General features: G+C 38.1%; 1 protein-coding gene across 1 annotated transcript in view; it reads left to right on the forward strand.

Annotated features, from left to right (window-relative positions):
* Positions 1-802: 802 nt before the first annotated feature.
* Positions 803-19,641, forward strand: part of dnah1 (dynein, axonemal, heavy chain 1) — a 37,083-nt gene continuing 18,244 nt past the window's right edge. The window contains exons 1-44 of the mRNA XM_015041896.1: positions 803-920; positions 2,072-2,216; positions 2,323-2,473; positions 2,610-2,724; positions 2,842-2,996; positions 3,045-3,111; positions 4,204-4,459; positions 4,565-4,722; positions 4,824-5,035; positions 5,914-6,191; positions 6,335-6,485; positions 6,603-6,793; positions 7,652-7,874; positions 7,998-8,117; positions 8,213-8,295; positions 9,065-9,206; positions 9,878-10,033; positions 10,185-10,383; positions 10,525-10,778; positions 10,984-11,196; positions 11,282-11,443; positions 11,552-11,673; positions 12,300-12,405; positions 12,487-12,666; positions 12,766-12,903; positions 13,046-13,209; positions 13,294-13,407; positions 13,493-13,681; positions 13,786-13,891; positions 14,425-14,538; positions 14,627-14,776; positions 14,874-14,960; positions 15,041-15,227; positions 15,310-15,401; positions 16,837-16,991; positions 17,079-17,256; positions 17,371-17,565; positions 17,660-17,779; positions 17,892-18,050; positions 18,261-18,332; positions 18,426-18,566; positions 18,712-18,872; positions 19,094-19,251; positions 19,373-19,543. Of these exons, the coding sequence (XP_014897382.1) occupies positions 803-920; positions 2,072-2,216; positions 2,323-2,473; positions 2,610-2,724; positions 2,842-2,996; positions 3,045-3,111; positions 4,204-4,459; positions 4,565-4,722; positions 4,824-5,035; positions 5,914-6,191; positions 6,335-6,485; positions 6,603-6,793; positions 7,652-7,874; positions 7,998-8,117; positions 8,213-8,295; positions 9,065-9,206; positions 9,878-10,033; positions 10,185-10,383; positions 10,525-10,778; positions 10,984-11,196; positions 11,282-11,443; positions 11,552-11,673; positions 12,300-12,405; positions 12,487-12,666; positions 12,766-12,903; positions 13,046-13,209; positions 13,294-13,407; positions 13,493-13,681; positions 13,786-13,891; positions 14,425-14,538; positions 14,627-14,776; positions 14,874-14,960; positions 15,041-15,227; positions 15,310-15,401; positions 16,837-16,991; positions 17,079-17,256; positions 17,371-17,565; positions 17,660-17,779; positions 17,892-18,050; positions 18,261-18,332; positions 18,426-18,566; positions 18,712-18,872; positions 19,094-19,251; positions 19,373-19,543 (6,808 nt within the window). The remainder of the gene's footprint in view (positions 921-2,071; positions 2,217-2,322; positions 2,474-2,609; positions 2,725-2,841; positions 2,997-3,044; positions 3,112-4,203; positions 4,460-4,564; positions 4,723-4,823; positions 5,036-5,913; positions 6,192-6,334; positions 6,486-6,602; positions 6,794-7,651; positions 7,875-7,997; positions 8,118-8,212; positions 8,296-9,064; positions 9,207-9,877; positions 10,034-10,184; positions 10,384-10,524; positions 10,779-10,983; positions 11,197-11,281; positions 11,444-11,551; positions 11,674-12,299; positions 12,406-12,486; positions 12,667-12,765; positions 12,904-13,045; positions 13,210-13,293; positions 13,408-13,492; positions 13,682-13,785; positions 13,892-14,424; positions 14,539-14,626; positions 14,777-14,873; positions 14,961-15,040; positions 15,228-15,309; positions 15,402-16,836; positions 16,992-17,078; positions 17,257-17,370; positions 17,566-17,659; positions 17,780-17,891; positions 18,051-18,260; positions 18,333-18,425; positions 18,567-18,711; positions 18,873-19,093; positions 19,252-19,372; positions 19,544-19,641) is intronic.

The following is a 19,641-nucleotide window of genomic DNA, read 5'->3' on the forward strand; positions in this document are numbered from 1 at the left end:
CTACATGTTAATGTTTATTTTCTCATAAAAACATCATAAACTCCACCATCTTCTTCCAAAAGGTTCTTCTTTCTGATGCACCTGTAATAATATGGAGACTTGTGTAAATTACTTACTAGAGGAAAATAAATCACCAGAAACAGCCTGATTCAAATAAGTTACTGATCAATAAATAACAGTAAATTATTGTAAATTATAGTAAATTAGTAAATTATTCTGTGACCGTCAATATTTCGTTTCCAGTCATAAATTCAGAGTTCAGATGATACTTTTTATACTTTTATACTGGAGGAAGCAGAGCGTCACCAGAAACAGTGAAGGTCAACAAACATCTCGGTTTGCTCCGGTTTCTTTCTTTTTTCTTTTACTACTATCTCCTACCAAACTTACGTTGTTGACGTAGCATGCTCTTCTCTTACATAGGTCAAGTTGTGTTGTAAATACGCAACAGCGCCTCCTACGGTCAAAGCGTACAGCAGTACTGAATCTCCATGGCAACAGCGAGCAACTTTACTGTTACTGTGGATAACTAAACCGAGATTTGTGGCGTTCAGCGTGACGTTAGCTTTGACTTTTATGTAAAATAAGTCGGGTCAGTGTTACAGTTTACGGTAGGGCACTGCATTCACTTCACTTCATGTCATTTAACTTTTCTTTTTTTAGACAATTTCGTAGCAACGTATTAAAAAAGCCAACCGTTTAATAGTCGTTGAATTTGCACCTATTAGCTTTGGAATCCTACCGTTGATGGCGTGGCAGCCTGGCATTCCTTTAAATAGACAAGAAAGATCCGAAACCACCAATGATACCCACAAGACCTCCGGGAGAAAAGCCTGCTTTTGTAAGGCACAGAGTTAGAGAACTAGTGCCCCGTGAATCGTCCTTCGGACTGGAATTTGCTATTCAGAAGGCATCAGAGGGTGAGGATATTGTAGCTATAAGTGAACTAGTGCAGCATTTATGTGTATGCAAATAATAGCATTCCAGATATATTTTATCTGAACGTTTTCTCACGTCAAACAACAAACTTCACTTTATTATATTGAGATTCTAATGCTACAACACAAAGTGTTCTATAATTGTGAGGTGGATGAAAAGTGTTATCCAAAGTTTTCACACAAGAAAATTGGAAAAGTTTTGTATGCCTTTTAGGAATTGTGTGTGGGGGAATGTAGTCATTACATAAAGATTTGTCCGATTTATAATACTAATAAACTGATTATTTGAGCAAACCTTATAAACGTACAGCAGGCTTTTACTGTTTGAATACGTTTTTCTGTAGTTTGTTACATGAGCATAAGTAATTATTAATTTATTTGAAAATATGACAAAATGCAATTCTAGTATTTACTATTAAGCAGGGCTGAACTATAGTTTAGTTCTTAGTAGCAGCAAGAAGGTCCTGAGTTCAAAACCCAGCCAATTAGGTTGTGTGTTTCCCCCTTCTAGGTAAGTAACTTCCTTTGTATTTTTTTTCACTAATGTTCTCCAACAAACCCTTGATGCAGGTGGAGTCTATTTAATAAGTAGATAACTTCTGAAGACAACAGGTTATGCTGAGTTTTATTGTATAAATATTTATGTGAGTTTTATTTTTCTTTGCCAAAAATTTGAAAATCATTTTTTTGTTTTTCTTTTCTTCCCACTTCACAAAGTTTGCCACTTTGTGATCGGCAGTCACATAAAGTTCTAAGTAAGCACATGTCACTTGTCCCCAGCCCCACTGTTACCCTTAGATTAATCAAATTTAAGTCAGCGATGTTGTCCTACAAAGAGGGGCGTCCTTGTCTGTCTTCAAGAAACTTACTAAGACCCAGCTCTTCAGAGGGCATCTCCTACGCTCGCTTCGGATTGAAACATCTACCAATTTATAAAACAAAATAAAAAGATATTGAATTTTTTTTTTTAGTTGTAACATGAAAAGTGTAAAAACAAATTGTATTTTTGCAAATTGCTGTACAGATAGTATTTTATTTATTTTTTTTCAAATGAGCACACATTAGCTCTACTTAAAATAACTTAATTGGGTCATAGTAAAAGAAACTCCTCTCCACGCTATGTGTCATAACAGGAGTTTTCACTTCTCCATGGGACCTCTGCATTGACAACAGTCTTCAAGAAGATCCGTATTTCGCCGTCGGTGGCGACACACCCAAGGTTCAGATTCCTTACATAACCATCCCTGGACACGCTCCTCGACAGTTAGTGGAAGAGAGGTATGAACTGTTTTTGTGATAAAGATTATAAAGAATGTTCTTTTTTTATATCAAATAATAATTCGATTTAAGGTCTTTGTTTTTCTTTTTTTATTTCTCTTAACAGACTTCGTCGAGGATACTTGGTTTTAGACTTACTTCAACTCCTGGCAGAAAAAGGCATAAGGTCTAACAACTTGATGCCAGCGCTGCCAGAAAAGCAGGATGATTCTGAACCTCAGTCATACAAGCTGGTATCACCCTTCCTTCCACTTGAGGTAAATATAGTGTTACTGCTTCTATGGCAACCATCTTACATATGTGTATTGCGTTCTTTAAAATGCCCACATCCTCCTTGTTCTTTTTATTTGATGTGGGGTTTTTATTTTTTATTGTTTTTTTGTATTTTATGAGATATTTGACAATGATGATTACGAATGCCGGACACCGGAAAGCTGGCTCGCTATGGGCAAAAACGAAGAATGGCCTGATCAAAAGCCTATTCCTGCATTGGCCTTGCTGCTTACTGGTGATTACGTTCTCTTTGGTGCAAAATTATTTCTCTACAATATAAATTCATAGATTTTTTTTAAATATATAGTTTTAGTCACAATTTGTGTCTTTGTCTTTTTCCAACGTGATTCAGAAAGTTCATACCCTGAGTACAAATGGCACTTAGTTGGGGTTCTTGACTATTGCACGGAAAAATGTCAGTACCTAGTGGAGGAGGTTCTTAGAGAGGAGGTGGAGGAGGAAGAGGAGGAGGAGGAGGAGAAGGAAGGGAAGAAGGAGGAGGTGGAGAAGAAGGAGAAGGAAGATAAGAAGGAAGAAGAGGAGGAAGAGGAGGAGGAGTTGCTTGAAGACAGCACTCAGAAAGATAAGGAATTAAAACCTGCTGAAAAAAGGCACAAGAAAGGTAAGTAGTTTATTTGTTTTTCTTGCATAGAGTAGTGACAGTACTTGATATATTTTTGACAGCAGATATTTGCATAAACACAATCTTGTTCACACTGTCTGACTAATCACAGTCAGAAGAGTCTTACCTAAACAACAGGGACTCTATGTGTGAGTAGGCAACTTTTCATCAGAGCTGACAGACGTCACATGTGGGATACCCCAAGGCTCCCGCATGTCCTGCAGTCCTGCAGCCCTCCTTTTTTAATATAGACATACACCTGCTAGCTGAGACTATAGTAAGATTAGTTAGCATAACTACGCAGATGACACATGATTCTACATTACATCCATGCGTGGAAGTGTTGTGTAGATCAAATCAAAGCGTAGATGTGCCATAGCGTTTTTTCAGACAGACAGAAACAAAACTGAAGTTATCTTTGGACATAGAGAAGAACAAGGCCTGCAAGCCTGAGAACACCATTCCCACTGCGAAGTATGGGAGAAGCAGTATGATGATTTGTAGCAGAAGGGACTGGTTAAATAAATGACCTTTTAACCCATTTATTTAGCCATAAATAAATGGGTTAAATTTATTTAAGACTTTGTGGACAACTACTGTTAAGGATTACCCAAAACAAAGTTCCTTAAGGGAAACAAAGTCAATGTATTGGATTGGCCATCAGAAAACCCTAATCTTAGTACAAAAAAAAAAAAAAAAAAAAAAAGTAAGCATAGGTAGGAAGTCAGCTTACAAACCTGACTTAGATAAAACCAGTTCTGACTGGATAAATAGGCAAACGTCCACCAAACTATTGTGAAAGGATAGCCCTAAACGTGCCAGATAGTTAAAAACTGACAATTTCACAAATTAGTAATGAAACTAAAACTAAAAAAAGAAAAGAAATCACAACAATTATCTCACTTTTAATTCTGTCAGGGAGCAAACTGCAATAATTTTAGCAATCCCAACAGACCTAAAACAGGAAATATTAATTTCATTTAATGTCAGAGAGTGTTGAATACAGGGCTTTATACATAGTACATGAAAACATCTGACTACAGTTGTATTTTATTTTTTTTTTGATAAAATAAACTAACCACTTTGCCACAGACATGACCATTTTGTATGGAGGCACTCAGCACTGGATACCGAGGATCAGGCTGTTGTTCAAAGCTGAGGATCCTCGAATCTTTGCAAACCGAATCGAGTCTGCTCTTCGTTTGAGAAAGGACGGAGAAATTCAGCTCCTCTACAGCACGTCTGTAGACTGCATGCCCATCTGGGAGGCAAATCCGTCCCTCAGTCATGCCAGTCTGCAACGGATCAAGGAACTTGTAAAGTCTGCTTGCGGCTTTAATGGGAAATTGTGAGTAATGTCTTTCCCAGTCAGTCCCTTCGTTGTTGCCTGTTTGTAATCCTTTTCTGACAGAACACAGAAAAGGGTCAAAGAAGTCTATGTTTTTATGTGCAGATTTGAGAGATGTATAAAAAACTTGGAGAACCAGGCCAAGCTGGAATTTGACCGGGTTATGAACCGCATGGTGTTTGACAGTACTGTGATGGCCTTCTCAGAGGAGTTTTCAGACATTATATTGCCACAAAAAAATCCTGAGAAAATACCAGAAAATAGTAAGCTCCTTTTTTTTTTTTTAATCAACATGTACTTTTTTTTTTTTGAAGATGAAGGGTTACTCTCAGAAACTAAACCCTGGGTTCTTTTACTCGTACAGTATGCATTCCAGTTCCTCCCCTTCACTATAAGATAAAGCAAAATGAATTTGCCCAGAACTCTCTGCTCAACCTACCTGAGGTGATCGCTGTGATACATGACATTTTGGACACGTGCCACAAAGTGACAGACATGAAGCTGTTCGACGTGACGATCGTCAAACTACAGCGAGTGGATGAATTTGTACGCATCCAGTTTCAAGTTCAAAATGGGGTAAGTAAGCTCGCAGTACAGATACGCTTTTCCGTCTCAGTCATTTATTAAAAGTGCAGTCAATCGATTAAAAATCACTCTGCGTAACTGTGTAAGCTTGAAATAGAAACACGCATGTTTTCAAAAAATGTCTCATTGCCTAAAACCAAACATCTGAGTTTTCTAGACTTTCATATTCAGGAAGGTTCAAAATAAGTTTTTTTTTTTGTTTGTTTGTTTTTTGTTTTTTCAAACGTAATTTAGAAATGTTAACTATAAACTGGTTATAGTGATTATACTTCAGTGGAAGGGTAATTCATCCATTGCAGTAAGTGTGCTACATTCTACCTTAGTTGTATCTAAACATCCATCGGCGTGCTTATTAAAGCGAGATTTGATGCGGAGCACACCAGTTAGACTCTTCTCACTCATCTTTTCACTTGCGTTTCAAGTCTGAATTGTTGACCGCAGTACAAGACCATTTAACGTTCTGCTTTGTAATGCTGCGCGGCAGAGAGGCTTTTAGGTCAAAAACAGATAATGCGATTGGTCTGCATTATGTAATATTAACGTGTTAAACTTTTTAGATGAATTGCATGCATAAGCGTATTAACATTGACAGCCCTAGTTAGTAATAACAAAAATGTCTCCAAAAAGTGATTGTAATAAATATACAGAAGTGTTCTGAGGAAAAAATGTGAACGTTTTGTATAGTTAAATCTAATAAATGAGCTTTTTGTTGAATGATTGAAGAATTTGTAAAATCAAAAGAAAAAAAATAGCTAGGGGCAGCCCTACTCTGTAGCTATCCAAACCTGATGCTTGAAACTCTTTTTCCACACACATTCTTCAGCACATGGATTAAAAAAAAAGGACCAACATCCTTTCACTTTTTCTAGATAACAGTGTATCTCCAGGAGAAGTGGGTCATCTCACTCAGCGACAGCATCCGCTCTGCTAGCAATTCAATCTCTAAGGTCTTCCCTGAGTATGACTCCGACGAAATCATATACAGACTGATGAAACAGGTGGTCTTCAGAATGAGGAACTCCTTGCGCACCCTTGTGTTAGATTCACTGAAAAACCTGAGCAAGTTCCTTCTGGAATCTTGTCAATGTGGCAAGGATTTTACTGAGGACCTGGTCTGGGGAAAAGACCTGATCAATAGCCCTTACAGGTAAGATAAACCACAGGTACGCAGATGATCATTTCCCAGATAATTGCATTAATGAAAAGCTAACAAAGTGTCCTCAAGGTGCACATATGTTCATTGACATTCAGTACTTTGTGAGTAATTTTTCTACATTTGTCTTTACTGAGGTCAAGGAAGAATCCTCTGTTCCTTGTGGATCTGATTCTGGACCAGAACGGGGTTCATTACAGTACTCCCCTTGAAGATTTTGAGACTTTTGTCACAAAACTGTTCAGATCTGCCATTTTGGTCACACACAAAATTCCACAGCTTTACAGGGTAAGCACAAAGCAAGCTTTTCTTGTGTATTTACAGTGAAAATCAAGCGCTCTGATATTGACATAAACATAGGTCACCGTAATGTCAAAGATTTAGCTTGGTTCTTCCTCTCACCAGTTTGTGATGAAGAAACTGGTCATCATGGGCAGTTTGTTAATTGAGCCGATGTGTTTCCACGAAAAAGAAGTAACAGAGCTGGAAGAAAAAGTCCGGAATGTTCTAAAGAAAGCAACAATACCTCTCAGGGCCTACGCTGCCAGATATAAAAAATACTTGGACCTACACATTTTGGACATAGACGCTTTCAAGTAAGTTGATTTCCATTGGTGCATAGCAAAGTAGCAGACTTTGAGATCCCTTTTTCGTCATTCAGCTATAGTTCCACTAGCAACATGGGATCATCTTTTGCGAGCTTGGTTGAAAAAGCAAAAAAGTGGAAATTACCATGACCACCAGCGACTCTGCATACACTAGGCATGTTGTACCTTTAGAAGTGAATTTTAAAAGTAAAGCTCATTGCTACCCACCAAAATAAGAGTAACTCTTTCCCAAAAGATATGTTGACCTTCAGATTAAAAGCATACATAATTGCAAACATGGGCTTTGGAATGCTGACATATTTAAACCAATCACAAGAAATTATTCAGTTTTTCAAAAGAATGCTTTGTAATAGTTTTCAAGTTTAAAGTGTAGATTACTGAAAAAGGATGCTCCACAACACTAAGACAACTAAGCCGGTCAGGAAAAAGGGATTATGTTGACCATTAGATCAGTTTAAATTATCTTTCAAAGTAGCATACTTCATAGCGTAGATTATTGCAAATGGGATTTCGAGTAAGTAAGGTAACTAAATGAGTTATACTGAGTGGGCTTCACATTCCATATGCACACAAGCCTGGAATGAAAATGGAAAATGTTTCACCTGCAAACTCAGATGATCAAAATAAGTTATTTTATTATGAACTGTTTATTATTTTTCTTGTTTTTCTTTTGTTGTTGATGCCGTTTTTATGGATTAGGTCGGAGAGTTGTTTCAAATTTTGATATCATTTTTGCGTCTGACTTTAGGATTTGACAAAATTCAGTTGAGTCTTATTTCTGCTTTAGTTCAAAATGAAGTGATTCTGTCCTCTGAACGATGAATTCTTATTTCATTAATGCTTCAGGACCCTCAATGCAAAGCTGGCCCCTCAAGCGGTGAAGAAACAGGTTGAATATCATCTTAAGAAAATGGAGAAGCTTGAGTTCTCGCTGCCATCCTACATTGTTATTGGTCCATTTTTTGTCCGTGTGCAAGCTGTGCGACAGGCACTCATAAAGAAGCGGTGGTTTTTGGCCAACGCACTCCTGGAAAATCTTGCTGTGATGCTTTCAAAAGAAATCGATGATGTAAGTCATTTGTTCGGAGGCCAGAAATCCCATTCTTTTTACTTTTCACATGCTGCTTTGTGTGCCAGAGTTCACTAATAGCTCTCTTCTGAAAAGCATATATTATTTTCTGTGTGTGTTTAGGCCTGTGAAAAGTGCATTCTTTTAAGCAGAATGCTACAGGAGAGACCCAACAGCATTGAAGAGCTGACTGAAAAGAGGGAATGGATGAAAGAAATCCCTGACCAGGTTAAGAGTTACAAGGTACAAAACTGAACACCTTAGTGAGTTTAAGCATGTTTGTGTTCAATAATAATTTAAGATTTAGACAAATTATCTTCACAACCTATTAACAACAGGAACAACTTTCCAAAATCTTGATGGACTATGAGGTACTGGAAGACCTCAACTTCCTCATTTCAAACGATGATTTTGGCAAAAAGTAAGTGTGTATTCATTATGCTGAAATTACATGCATTAACTTTGTAGGGTTTATACACAGTCTTGAAAAGTTTGGAAAAGTTATGAATTTTAGTATTTTGCAGATCTGACTCAGTTTTAGAAATGAAAGTTGATAAAGGCAAAGCAGCTCCTTTTAACATTTTATTTTCTGTGACGTGGTCCTCAAAATAGAACGATTTAACCCAACAAAGATCCATGCATCGATCCATCCATCAAACCGTCCGTCTGTCCTTCAAAGTACTTTGTATTTTGAAAATACGTGAAAACTGAATGCAAAATATGGAAATGTCAGTCTAGAAAAGCCTGTAGTTTAGTAACAAAATATTTCAAATAGCTAAATTTTGGCTTTCTTTGAAACTTAGTGGCTAATTCCAGGACTTTTCTTCTTGTTGCAATTCAAAATTTGCTCTATTGGGAGAGTTTTGTTCTGTGGGTGAGTTTTGAAAAACTGCTCAAATCTATGAGTAATCTTACATGGCCAATTTAAGATTACGGGCAGAATCTTCACTTTAATTACATTTAAAGATTTTTTTTTCTTTATGGTTTAGGATATGACAGTGCACAGTAAAAGTGAGTCCTAGAAACATTTACACAAATAGACTTTCTTCCTACGAATGCTCTGTGCCCCCACCTAATGAGACGCAAAGCCATCATAAGACTGCGCTTTGACTTGATTTGTTGTTTTCAGCTTGGGATCTAAGATGGAACTGTGGCATTATAGGTCCTGTTGCGGTGGCTCTTTTGTGCAGGTGGACAGCTGTTGGGTGGCCACTAAAGATAAACTGTCAAGTGGAGAGAATACATGCCCAGCATGAGGAAGATGAGAAGCGCTTCAACAAGATCCAACTATCAGACCAAAACAAACTCCAGGAGCAAATTGAGGCGCTGCAGGTTTTCCATCTCTTTTTATCAATCACGATATGTTTTGAGTCCATACAAAAAGGTATTATCTGGATAACTGTCTGGTTGCTTCCTAAAGATGTTCCGCACTCTTTGTCCCAATTTGTAACGACCTGGAAAAGTACTAGTACTCCTTTAACTTTTCCACATTGAGTCGCCTTGCAAAGACACAAATTTCAATGTATTTTGTTAAACCAATTTTCACTACAGATACAAGTGCAAGTATGTTGAGGTGTTACTCCACCAGTTCTCCATATCTACAGTTTTATACTTTTACCCCTTCTTCTTTGCAGAATATATGTAAAGCATTTATTGTGATAAATTTCCTATCGTGATAAGAATTTTTAATTTATCATTGTCACAATTGGTTATGTTTAAAACACCCCAAAACTCTCCATATTTTTGAACTCAGTATTTGCTTTGGATGACTTTAATTGCTGTGACACACAGTCATAGAGTTACATTAAGAAATATGCAATAAATAGTTTGTATTGTCCCACTTATTGTTATCATAATAGTACCACAAAATATCATGATAGAACTTTTAAATCCATATCGTTCACATCTACCCACCTGCCCCTCGTGCAACACATTGAATATTTTGCAACACACTGTACTTGTCTTAAAGCAGGTCTTAACTTTACATATACCTTTGTGAACAGGGTGTCGTTGCTGAGTTTGTGGGATATGACGACATCGACGTTGCCCATGAGATCGCCAACAAAGCGAAGCGTGCAAAAGCGCAATTGAAGCAGTGCCAGAGTTTGTCGGAAACCTACAACACCAGAGAGCGTCTGCTTGGTCTACCAATCTCAAATGTAGGTTTATTAGAGAGCTTCAGTGAGAGTGCAATTGACAGGAATCACTCAACATATGGCTGGGAGTACCTGCTTTTGGTTTTGTTGTTTGTTGGTCATTGTTGTTGTTTTTTGTTTTTTTCAAACTACAAATTATGAATTTTTATTACAGTTTGATCATCTGAATAAGCTAATAAATGACTTCAGGCCTTTTGAAAAGCTCTGGACCACCACGTCTGACTGGCAACGTTGGACAGATGGCTGGTTCAATGACCCACTTACTTCAATCGACTCTGAGCCGCTTGACCGTCTCGTCACAGAAGCCCAACAAACCATGAGTGGTTTAATTAAACAGTTCGAGGGCAATACTGGTTTGCAGCTGATTTGTTACCTTGCAAAATCTTCTAATAGCAAAAAAAAAAAAAAAAAAAGTGATTAACTTGTCTGATTTATTTATTTTTTGTTTGTTTGTCTGCGTCCTGGGATGCTCTGGTCGTTCTACACAATATTAGAGGTCCAAACAATGACAAGTGTAATGCTTGGCAGGATAGAGGAGTTCCAGCCGTTCTCTATTCTGATTCAGTGCCTAAGGAGCCCGGGAATGAAGAGCTACCACTGGGAGATGATTTCAGAAAAAATTAACATAACAGTTCGACCAAAAGCAAACATGAGTCTTGCTCGCTACATAGAGCTTGGCATTCAGGACCACTTGGATGAAATAACTAGTGTGGCCCAGACTGCCGGACAAGAACACAGCATTGAACAGGTGATGCATACAGTGATCCATAAGGTCTTTGTTAGATAATGTCTATAAATTGTTGTCAAATTGCTCATTTACATTGGAACCACTGCTAAAACTTAAATTCTTTTCCATTGTTGTGCACATTATCAAAGAAGCTACCGACTAACTCCTAGTCTGTCTGACGATGTCTTTACTGAAGTTGCTCCTCTTTCTCCGCCTTTTCCTCTAGGCTCTGGAAATGATGGAAGAGGAGTGGGCAACAGTTGAATTTGATTCGCTTTTCGACAAGGAGGCTGAACAGTCCATCCTAAAGGTCCCAGATGAAATATTCCAGAGGCTGGATGACCATATTGCCAAAACTCAGAACCTGTCCTTGTCCCCGGTCAAAAAAGTCTTTGAGAGCCATCTCAACACCTGGGAGAAAAAGCTCAGGCTAACTCAAGTACAAACAAATCCAACCATTAGGTTCATAATATTTTTCCTGTGTCTCATCTTTTTTATTGCTGCCTTTTCACATTTGAATCCAGGATGTGCTGGAAGAGTGGCTGGAATGCCAGAGTGCCTGGCTGACCTTGGAGCCCATCTTTAGCTGCGATGAGGTCAAGAACAAGCTCAAGCAAGGAAATACGTACAAGCACATAGAGCAGCGCTGGAGAAACGTCATGAGCAATGTCGACAGAGAGCAAAATGTTTGAACTTTTATGTTTTGCCCTTTTTTGAATGCACAGCTAAAACGTGTAATACACCAACTTGGCACCAGTGTTTATAATGGACAACATGTATGCGTTTATTTTTAGGTGATTGAAATGTGCCAAAATGTTCAGCTCCTAAGTAGGCTGAAGCGCTACAACATGTTTTTGCAAAATGCTCAGAAAGGACTCAAGAAATACTTGGAGGAAAAGCGAAGTTCTTTTCCAAGGTAAGAAATTATTAAAATGCAGAGGCACCTCCAGGATGTTGAAATGTTATGTTTTGTGATCGTTGCAGTCTAAAATTACTGATTTTGCAGCATCTTTTTCTAAAAGTTACGGTCAGAGTTGCAAATAATTTCTATGCGGTATTTTTGCCATAACATGATCTTACAAGAAAGTTCAAATTGCTGCCTGTAACCTTTGCAAAAAAGACAAGATTTTAACATAGTTAATACTTAAAGTGCAAGTAAGATTTTTAAAGTACCTTCTTGAATGATAATCTTAATACTATTGAATAATATGTGTGTGTGTGTGTGTATATATATATATATGTGTGTGTGTGTGTGTTTTCTCCACACTTTTGCAAGTATTTTGTCATATTACAATAAGAAACTTTGGTGAATTTTGTGAGGTTTATCAGTTATAGGCCAAGACAAAGCTTTGGCTAAGGAAAAAAAAAACATTAAAATTTTTATTGATATATAAATCTAAATAGTGTGACATGCATTTAGCTTGAGAATAGCTTCATAGAATTGCTTTCCGTCATAACAAAGCATTTACATAATGGTGCACTATATTATCAATACCGACTACTAAACATTCTGTTTGCGTTGCGCATAACTTTTGTATGCAGGTATTTCTTTCTGTCGGACGTTGAGCTTCTGCAGATTTTATCCCAGTCCAAAGATCCCACTGCTATACAACAACAACTGCACAAATGCTTTGAGAACATCTCACAGGTTTGCTTTGCTTTGTTGATTCTCGGAGTACTCCACAACAGAAGAAAAGGATCAGTGACCAAGTTTTCTATTTGCCTGTAGCTGCAGTTTGAGTCAGACCTACAGATCACGCATATGTATTCTAAAGAAGAAGAAAAAGTCCAACTCTTGCCACCAGTATCGGCAGCTGGGAATGTGGACAACTGGCTTAGGGACTTAGAAAAGTCCATGAAGACCACTTTGAGGGATAGCATTGAGAGTGCTCTCGAAGGTTATTCTAAGGTAAGCTGGTTGATTATTTTTTTGTTGTGTCTAACAAGATATTTTAGTTTTACTGAAGCACTTTTAAAAGCTTCATATTCACCCTCTCTCCCTGCATAGCAACCACATGTTGAGTGGGTGTTTTCATGCCCTGGTCAAGTGGCGATTGCCAGCTTTCTGGTTTTCTGGACTGCTGAGGTGTCTAAAGCTTTGGAGAAGAGACTCTTGAATAAAATTCTTCCTGTACTACAGAATCAGGTTCACTAGCACTAAACCCACATACCTGTTTGATTAGCCGCAATTCGTTGACTTAAGTTTACATTATTTTTAATGAGCTGTTCTTCTGAACATCATGCAGACGTGACTATTTCTAACCTTTTTCATCGTTTTGCTTATGTAGCTTGTTGACTTAGTGCGGTTAATGAGGGGAGACGTCTCTAAGATGCAGCAGGCCGTTCTGTCCTCCCTCATTGTGATTGAAGTCTACGCAAAAGATGTCGTTTCCAAACTGGTGGAGCAGAAAGTTTCAACCGTCAACGACTTTGAGTGGATCAGCCAGCTTAGGTTTGCTTTACTTTACCAACAAACACACTTTTACCACTTGGCATTGTTGCATATAATTTATTTGACTCCTACATTTATTTGCAGATATTACTGGACAAACGAGGAGCTGCACATCCATGCAATGAACGCAGAGTTCTTATACGGATATGAATATCTTGGCAACTCTAGACGAATGGTGATCACCCCACTCACTAACAGGTAGTGCTTGAATTGGATGGTTTTACCGATGCACTCTGCTTGTTACACGGCGCAACCACTAACTCCCAGCTTCTGGCTCTTCTAGATGCTACCTCAGCCTTACAGAAGCGCTGCATCGCAAGCTGGGAGGCGGGGTCGCAGGCGCAACAGGCTCAGGGAAAACAGAAACCATTAAAGATCTTGGAAATGCTCTGGCCATGCACACTGTGGTTTTCAACTGCTCCGATAAACTCAAATCCTTTGCAGTAGAAAGGTTTCTTAAAGGGGTAGCCAGGTAAAAAAAAAAAGAAAACGGCGAGCTAGTGTGAAAGAGTATGATGAAAAAGCACGACACATGCCGTCATTCACGTAAGATTTGTTTTCTGTTTCGTTTTACAGCTCGGGTGCTTGGGCTATTTTGGATGACATCGCTCGCGTTCATGTGGAAGTTCTCTCTGTCGTGGCACAGCAGATCTCCACAATACAAAAAGCCCAACAGCAACAGGCAAAAACCGAATGCACTGATTATTTACATTCATCTTCCTGTTAGAATCATGTGTCGTTCAGGGCTGCAGCTAACATTTATTTCAGTAATAGAAAATTCTGTCGATTTGTTCTGACAATAAATCAGTTGATGGGCTGACACAAACTGGCACATTCTGCAGATTTTTATTGGAAGCACCAGAGCTCATTTCATACCAAATTAGACATTTGTTAAAAATGCAAATAATCAAGTGATTTGATTTGTTTTTTAAAAATAAGATAATAAACATCTTATTTCCAAAAATTCAATAACAACATTCCCTTAGTCAGTGTATGCTTAATTCCATCATTTGTAGCAAAGGACGCATCTGCAGCTAAAAAATATTGCTTCTTGCATTATAAGGTGAACAATTAAGTCATTTCTGCTGACAAACATCAGTAAAGTTTAGAATTAATCTGTTGGCTAGTTTTTCTGTTAATAATAGGACAGGGTTACGGTTACTTAACCCTAAGCCTATCCCTAACCCTATAGTCACTGTTTTTTTTTCTTTCTAGGCTGAGAATTTTGTATTTGATGGAATGGAGATTCCTTTAGTCCCTTCCTGTGCCATATTCTTTACCATGAACTTTGGTCACACTCCTTGCAATAAAATACCCGTCAATCTGAAGGTATGTGACCATGATTGAAATCCAAATAACTATGTATCACTGAGAAAAAGTTGGTTGGATTCAACAAATGACTTGACGTTCCCTGCAGAATCTGTTCCGCCCCGTATCCATGGTGATCCCTGAATACGATGTGATTGCAGCAATCTCCTTGTATTCATTAGGCTTTTTGGATGCCAAAGCCCTCTCCAAGAAGATTGATACATTTTTCAAACTCTTATTTGACCAGCTAGAGTCTCAGGTTTGAGTTTTGAAAAGATATGAATTTATATAATTTTCATTATTTTTGTTTCATCTTTGAAATAAATAAAAGATTCACTTTTGGTTTTATTTCAAAGGACCACTATTATTTTGACATAAGAGCTGTGAAGGCTGTGATCTCTGTAGCTGGAAATCTGAGGAGAGACAACCCCGACATTAATGAGGTTTGTTTTTTTTTTCTTTTGTGCAGCTCTAGTTTGTCATGAACTAAGATTCTTACTGTCCTTAATATTTCTGTTGTCAGGGGTCAATCTGCCTTAAGGCCATCCAAGAAGTAAGCATGCCACAGTTTTCGCAGAACGACCTGGAACTCGTTAATGCCATTCTCAGGGATCTTTTCCTTGAAACACCACAAATGCCCATGGGTTATGACGTTCTAGAGGAGTCCCTGCATGATATCTGCAAAGCAAAGAACCTCAAAGATGAGTTTGGTTCGTGTCTCGATTGGCAAAAATTCCAAGGATTGTCCTGTCTTTTTGGAGCGAGTTTGTAATGGCCCTGTGGTCATTTCAGGGTTTATCAACAAATGCCTTCAGTTGTACCAGACCACTGTGGTGAGACACGGTCTAATGCTGGTGGGGCCTCCTGCATCCGGTAAAACCAAGGTACAGTTCCTTCTAAAAGTACCAATAGTATTGAGGTTTACGGGGTTGAATTCTTCATAGTTTGGTCACCTTACAACCATCAACTTGTATTTCATTGGAATTTTACGTGACTGACCAGCACAAAGTAGTGAATGATTGTGAAAGACAAGGAAAATAGATGGTTTAAATTTTTATTTCTTTTTTTTTTAGATACAATTTGGAACATCTTTGTTTTACTGAAAACAAAAGCGCACCATACTTCTACTTTTTAATTAAGTCAAAAATATTTTGAAAACCATCTATGCTGTTCCTTCCTCTTCAGGTTTCCTGCTTTGTGTTGGTCTGTTACACAAAAAGGCTGATAAAATACATGTATGCTTCTGGTTCTAATGTGACAAAATGGGGAAAAGTTAAGTAAGCATGAACACTTATTTATGGCAATAAAAGTCATCTACCTGTAATTGTGTCTATTTATAGAATTCAAATTTGTTTAGGTGATTCCAATACACAACAAACAATTTTAATGAGGAAAGTTTAAATAGGAAAACAAATGTAATATTGAAAATATTTGGTCTAATTTTAACACTAAGTCCTACTTTCATTCACTAGTGCAGTCTTAATGTCACTCTCTGAGGAGAAGCTGAAACTTGGACTTCACTGGATATTCACTAATCCCAAGATGAAAACTGTAATATTTATTTAATTAATTAATTTCCCCCAAAACCATTTGGAGATGTTCTGTAGGATTTGCTTATACACTTCATGTTAAGCTGAATAACCAATACAAAAATCTTCTTTTGGACTTTGGCTCCCCCATCGCAACATGATTTTATTTGTACTAAGGGCGCTATTTAAAGAAAATGTTATTTACGTATTGAATATTAACTGTTAAAATCAAGTCTTTATTTTGGAAAGTTATGTGCAACAAGTTCAAGTTTTTTTTAAGTATGACAAAAATAAAGCTTAAAAAATTTGCAACTTCCATCGCAAATCTTTGAAGAAGGTGCCGCAACAATTACAAAAAACACCTCAACATCTCGGAGGAACTGATCATAGTTCCCTGACTTGCTTTATTTAAAATCTGGGTTTGCATCATTCAAACTACAGAATATTTAATATTAGCTGGACATTTTTTACCATCATGCTTGAGTTAAGATTCTTCAGAAACTGATGACTGTCTATAAATCACATTTAGGCTGCTTTACCGAGAACTGATGATGCTTGACATGAACAAAATGTGAAACGTCAGTAGTAACTATAGGTGATACTTTGAGTTGAATTTGGAGAAACCACTTATATTATTCGTTGTGTTGGGTCATTTGTTGGATTAGCTTATCGCAAACAATGCAAAATTTGTTTGCATATTTTTCCCCATAAACCTATTTGAGTTTGTGATTGCAAAAGGACACGCACATTAAAAGCTGAACCTAATTCTCCTCATGAACTCTTTATTTAGTGCTACAAGGTTCTGGCTGCTGCATTAACGGCTCTGGAGGGCAAGCCCTCTTCTCGGGGCGGCGTTTACCAGGCTGTCCAGATTCATGTCCTCAACCCCAAATCCATCACGGTGCCACAGCTCTACGGAAACTACAAGACTCACAACCAGCACTGGTAGTAACAGTGTCCTTCAGACACAGTGTGTGCTACAAATAATTTCAAAAAATTGACTCAAACGCTGACTTATTTCAAATCATGTAGGAAGGATGGTATCCTCCCGGCTATTCTCCGTGAGGGAGCAGCAGCGGTTGACAAAAAGAAACAGTGGTACGTGTTAGATGGACCTCTGGAAGCGGAGTGGATGGATGGCTTGAACACCGTTCTGGATGACAACAAGAAACTGTACCTAAGTTGTGGGGAAGTGATAAATCTCACTGATGTACGAAGTTTTTTTTTTTTCTTTCTCAACTTTCTTTAAGTGTGAAGTTCCTCCCACATTGTTTTTCTCCTTCTAGTCTCATTAACACATCCCCTGGTTTTCTCCACCCAACAGGAAATGACCATAATGTTTGAGGTGCAGGACCTGGCAGGAGCATCTCCGACTACTGCGTCTCGCTGTGGTATGGTCTACTTGGAGCCCAATCTGTTAGAGCCCTCCTACTTCACAGAGTGCTGGCTGAAGCATATTCCTGAGGCTTTGACACAATACGCAGAGCACATGAACTCACTATTTTCCAGGTTCCTGCTGGTGAGAGCGGAGTCGTTTTAACACTCCTTTATTACAGCACCTAATGATAGTCAAAGCCATCCTATGCCCTTTTTTTCCCCCTCTATGTGTACAGGACTCGATTTCATTTGTGCGCTCATCAGTGAACGAGATCATCCCTTCTCTGGATAGCAACCTTACTTGTAGTCTTCTTAAACTGATGGATTGCTTTCTTAGCTCCTACCACGTTAAAGAGGTTTGTATGTTCATTTCTCCAAATCCAGTTTCACTAATATGCTATTTGATTGTCCTGCATGCCTGAGTATTGTTGATTATAGCTCACTGTTGTGGTCTTTGCTTTGTTTTAGGGTGAGAAGCCCCCGTCTCAAAAGGAACTGGCTCATGTCGAGGAGCTGATAGAACCCTGGTTCTTTTTTTCTCTGGTCTGGAGCGTTGGAGCCACTGGAGACGGAGCCAGCCAACAAGGCTTTAGCGACTGGCTCCGAAACAAAATGGCAGCAGAACAGGTCATATTAGTTTGCCTTGTTTTGTCTGGAGAGTGAAAACGTCATAAAAAAAACAACAAAAAAAACAAACACTAAATGAATGTGCTACTGGTATTAAAAAGCTAAGTGTTCCCAGAATTTGTTTTGAATTGTCACTATAATTGTCTGAGGTTTTAGTGATGAAATTACATGTAAATATAGATGTTTTATACTTGTGTTTTTTTTTTTTAGATCAAACTATCTTTTCCTGAGGAAGGTCTAGTTTACGACTACAGGCCTGACGTTGAAGACGAGGGGAAAAAAGTACATATATGTCTAAACCGTGAAATTTTAATAGCTGGAGGAAAACAAAAGAACAGTTTTTCTCCAGTTATCTGTTTTTTTCCTGTGCTTTAGGTGCAGTGGGCCAGCTGGATGAAATATTCAAAAAGTGCTGTCTTCACTACACACACGACCTATGAGGACATATTTATTCCAACCCCTGAGACGGAGAGAATGTCTTTCCTGATGGATTTGTTGCTGACCCACAGGAAACCTGTTAGTGTGCTTCTCAAACTACATCAGAATTTGAAACATTTTTGGTAGAAAACATAAAAAAATCTAAAGCAAATAGAACAAACTTCATCAGATTGTATTTGTTATGTATCTATTTTTTTTTTGTTCTGTTTTCTGTGTGATCCAGTTGCTGTGTGTTGGGCCTTCTGGTTCAGGAAAGACCCTGACCATGACAAACAAGCTGATGAGGAACATGCCTGATGAATTCATCACACATGCTCTCATGTTCTCTGTCAGCACCTCGGCGAGTCAGACTCAAGATTTCTTTGAAAGCAAACTAAGCAAAAGGTACGTTTCGATAATAAAACCTTTAGCACCTTTAAAAATCTTTGTGGTATAAACAGAACATTTTCTTCCCATAAAACTAAACAGATTTTCAGGTATCAAGGTAACTATCCGCTTTCTTTTTGACACTCTAAGCTAAACTAATGACGATTATACAAAACAAAACGCATGTAAGAACTTGCACCGTACACAACCACTTCTTTATCAGATGCATAACCTTTCAGGCGGAAAGGAGTGTTTGGACCTAAAATGGGGGATAACTTCATCTACTTCATTGATGACCTCCACATGCCCATGTCCGAAATGTGTAGAGATCAGACTCCTTTTGAACTTCTGAGGCAGTGGCTATGCCATGGTGGCTGGTATGACAGAGATCTGATAGGTATGTTTTCTTAGATGATTATGGATTTAGCTCTTCAGATATTTGTCCAATGAAAGAAATTAGACAGAGAGAGAGAGATAGCACTCACTCTCTCCTGTGTGTTCTTGCTACTCCTGCTCAGGAACGTTTAATCACTTGGTGGATATAAATTTAGTTTGTGCCATGGGTACCTCCAGAGGAGACAAGAATGCCTTTACTCAGCGCTTCACGCGGCATTTCAACATTCTGTCCCTTAATGGCTTGGAGGACTCGATGAAAACAATTTTCTCAACCATTCTTGGGAGCTGGATGGGTGAGTCAAACCTCTTGTTTATGTTAAAATGAATACAATTTCAAACATACACCCAACAGATTACTACTTGTAATATAATAATCTATATAAAGTAAAGT

The sequence above is a fragment of the Poecilia latipinna genome, unplaced genomic scaffold (assembly GCF_001443285.1).
Source record: "Poecilia latipinna isolate Pla-1442-1.1 unplaced genomic scaffold, P_latipinna-1.0 Scaffold572, whole genome shotgun sequence".
NCBI lineage: Eukaryota > Metazoa > Chordata > Actinopteri > Cyprinodontiformes > Poeciliidae > Poecilia > Poecilia latipinna.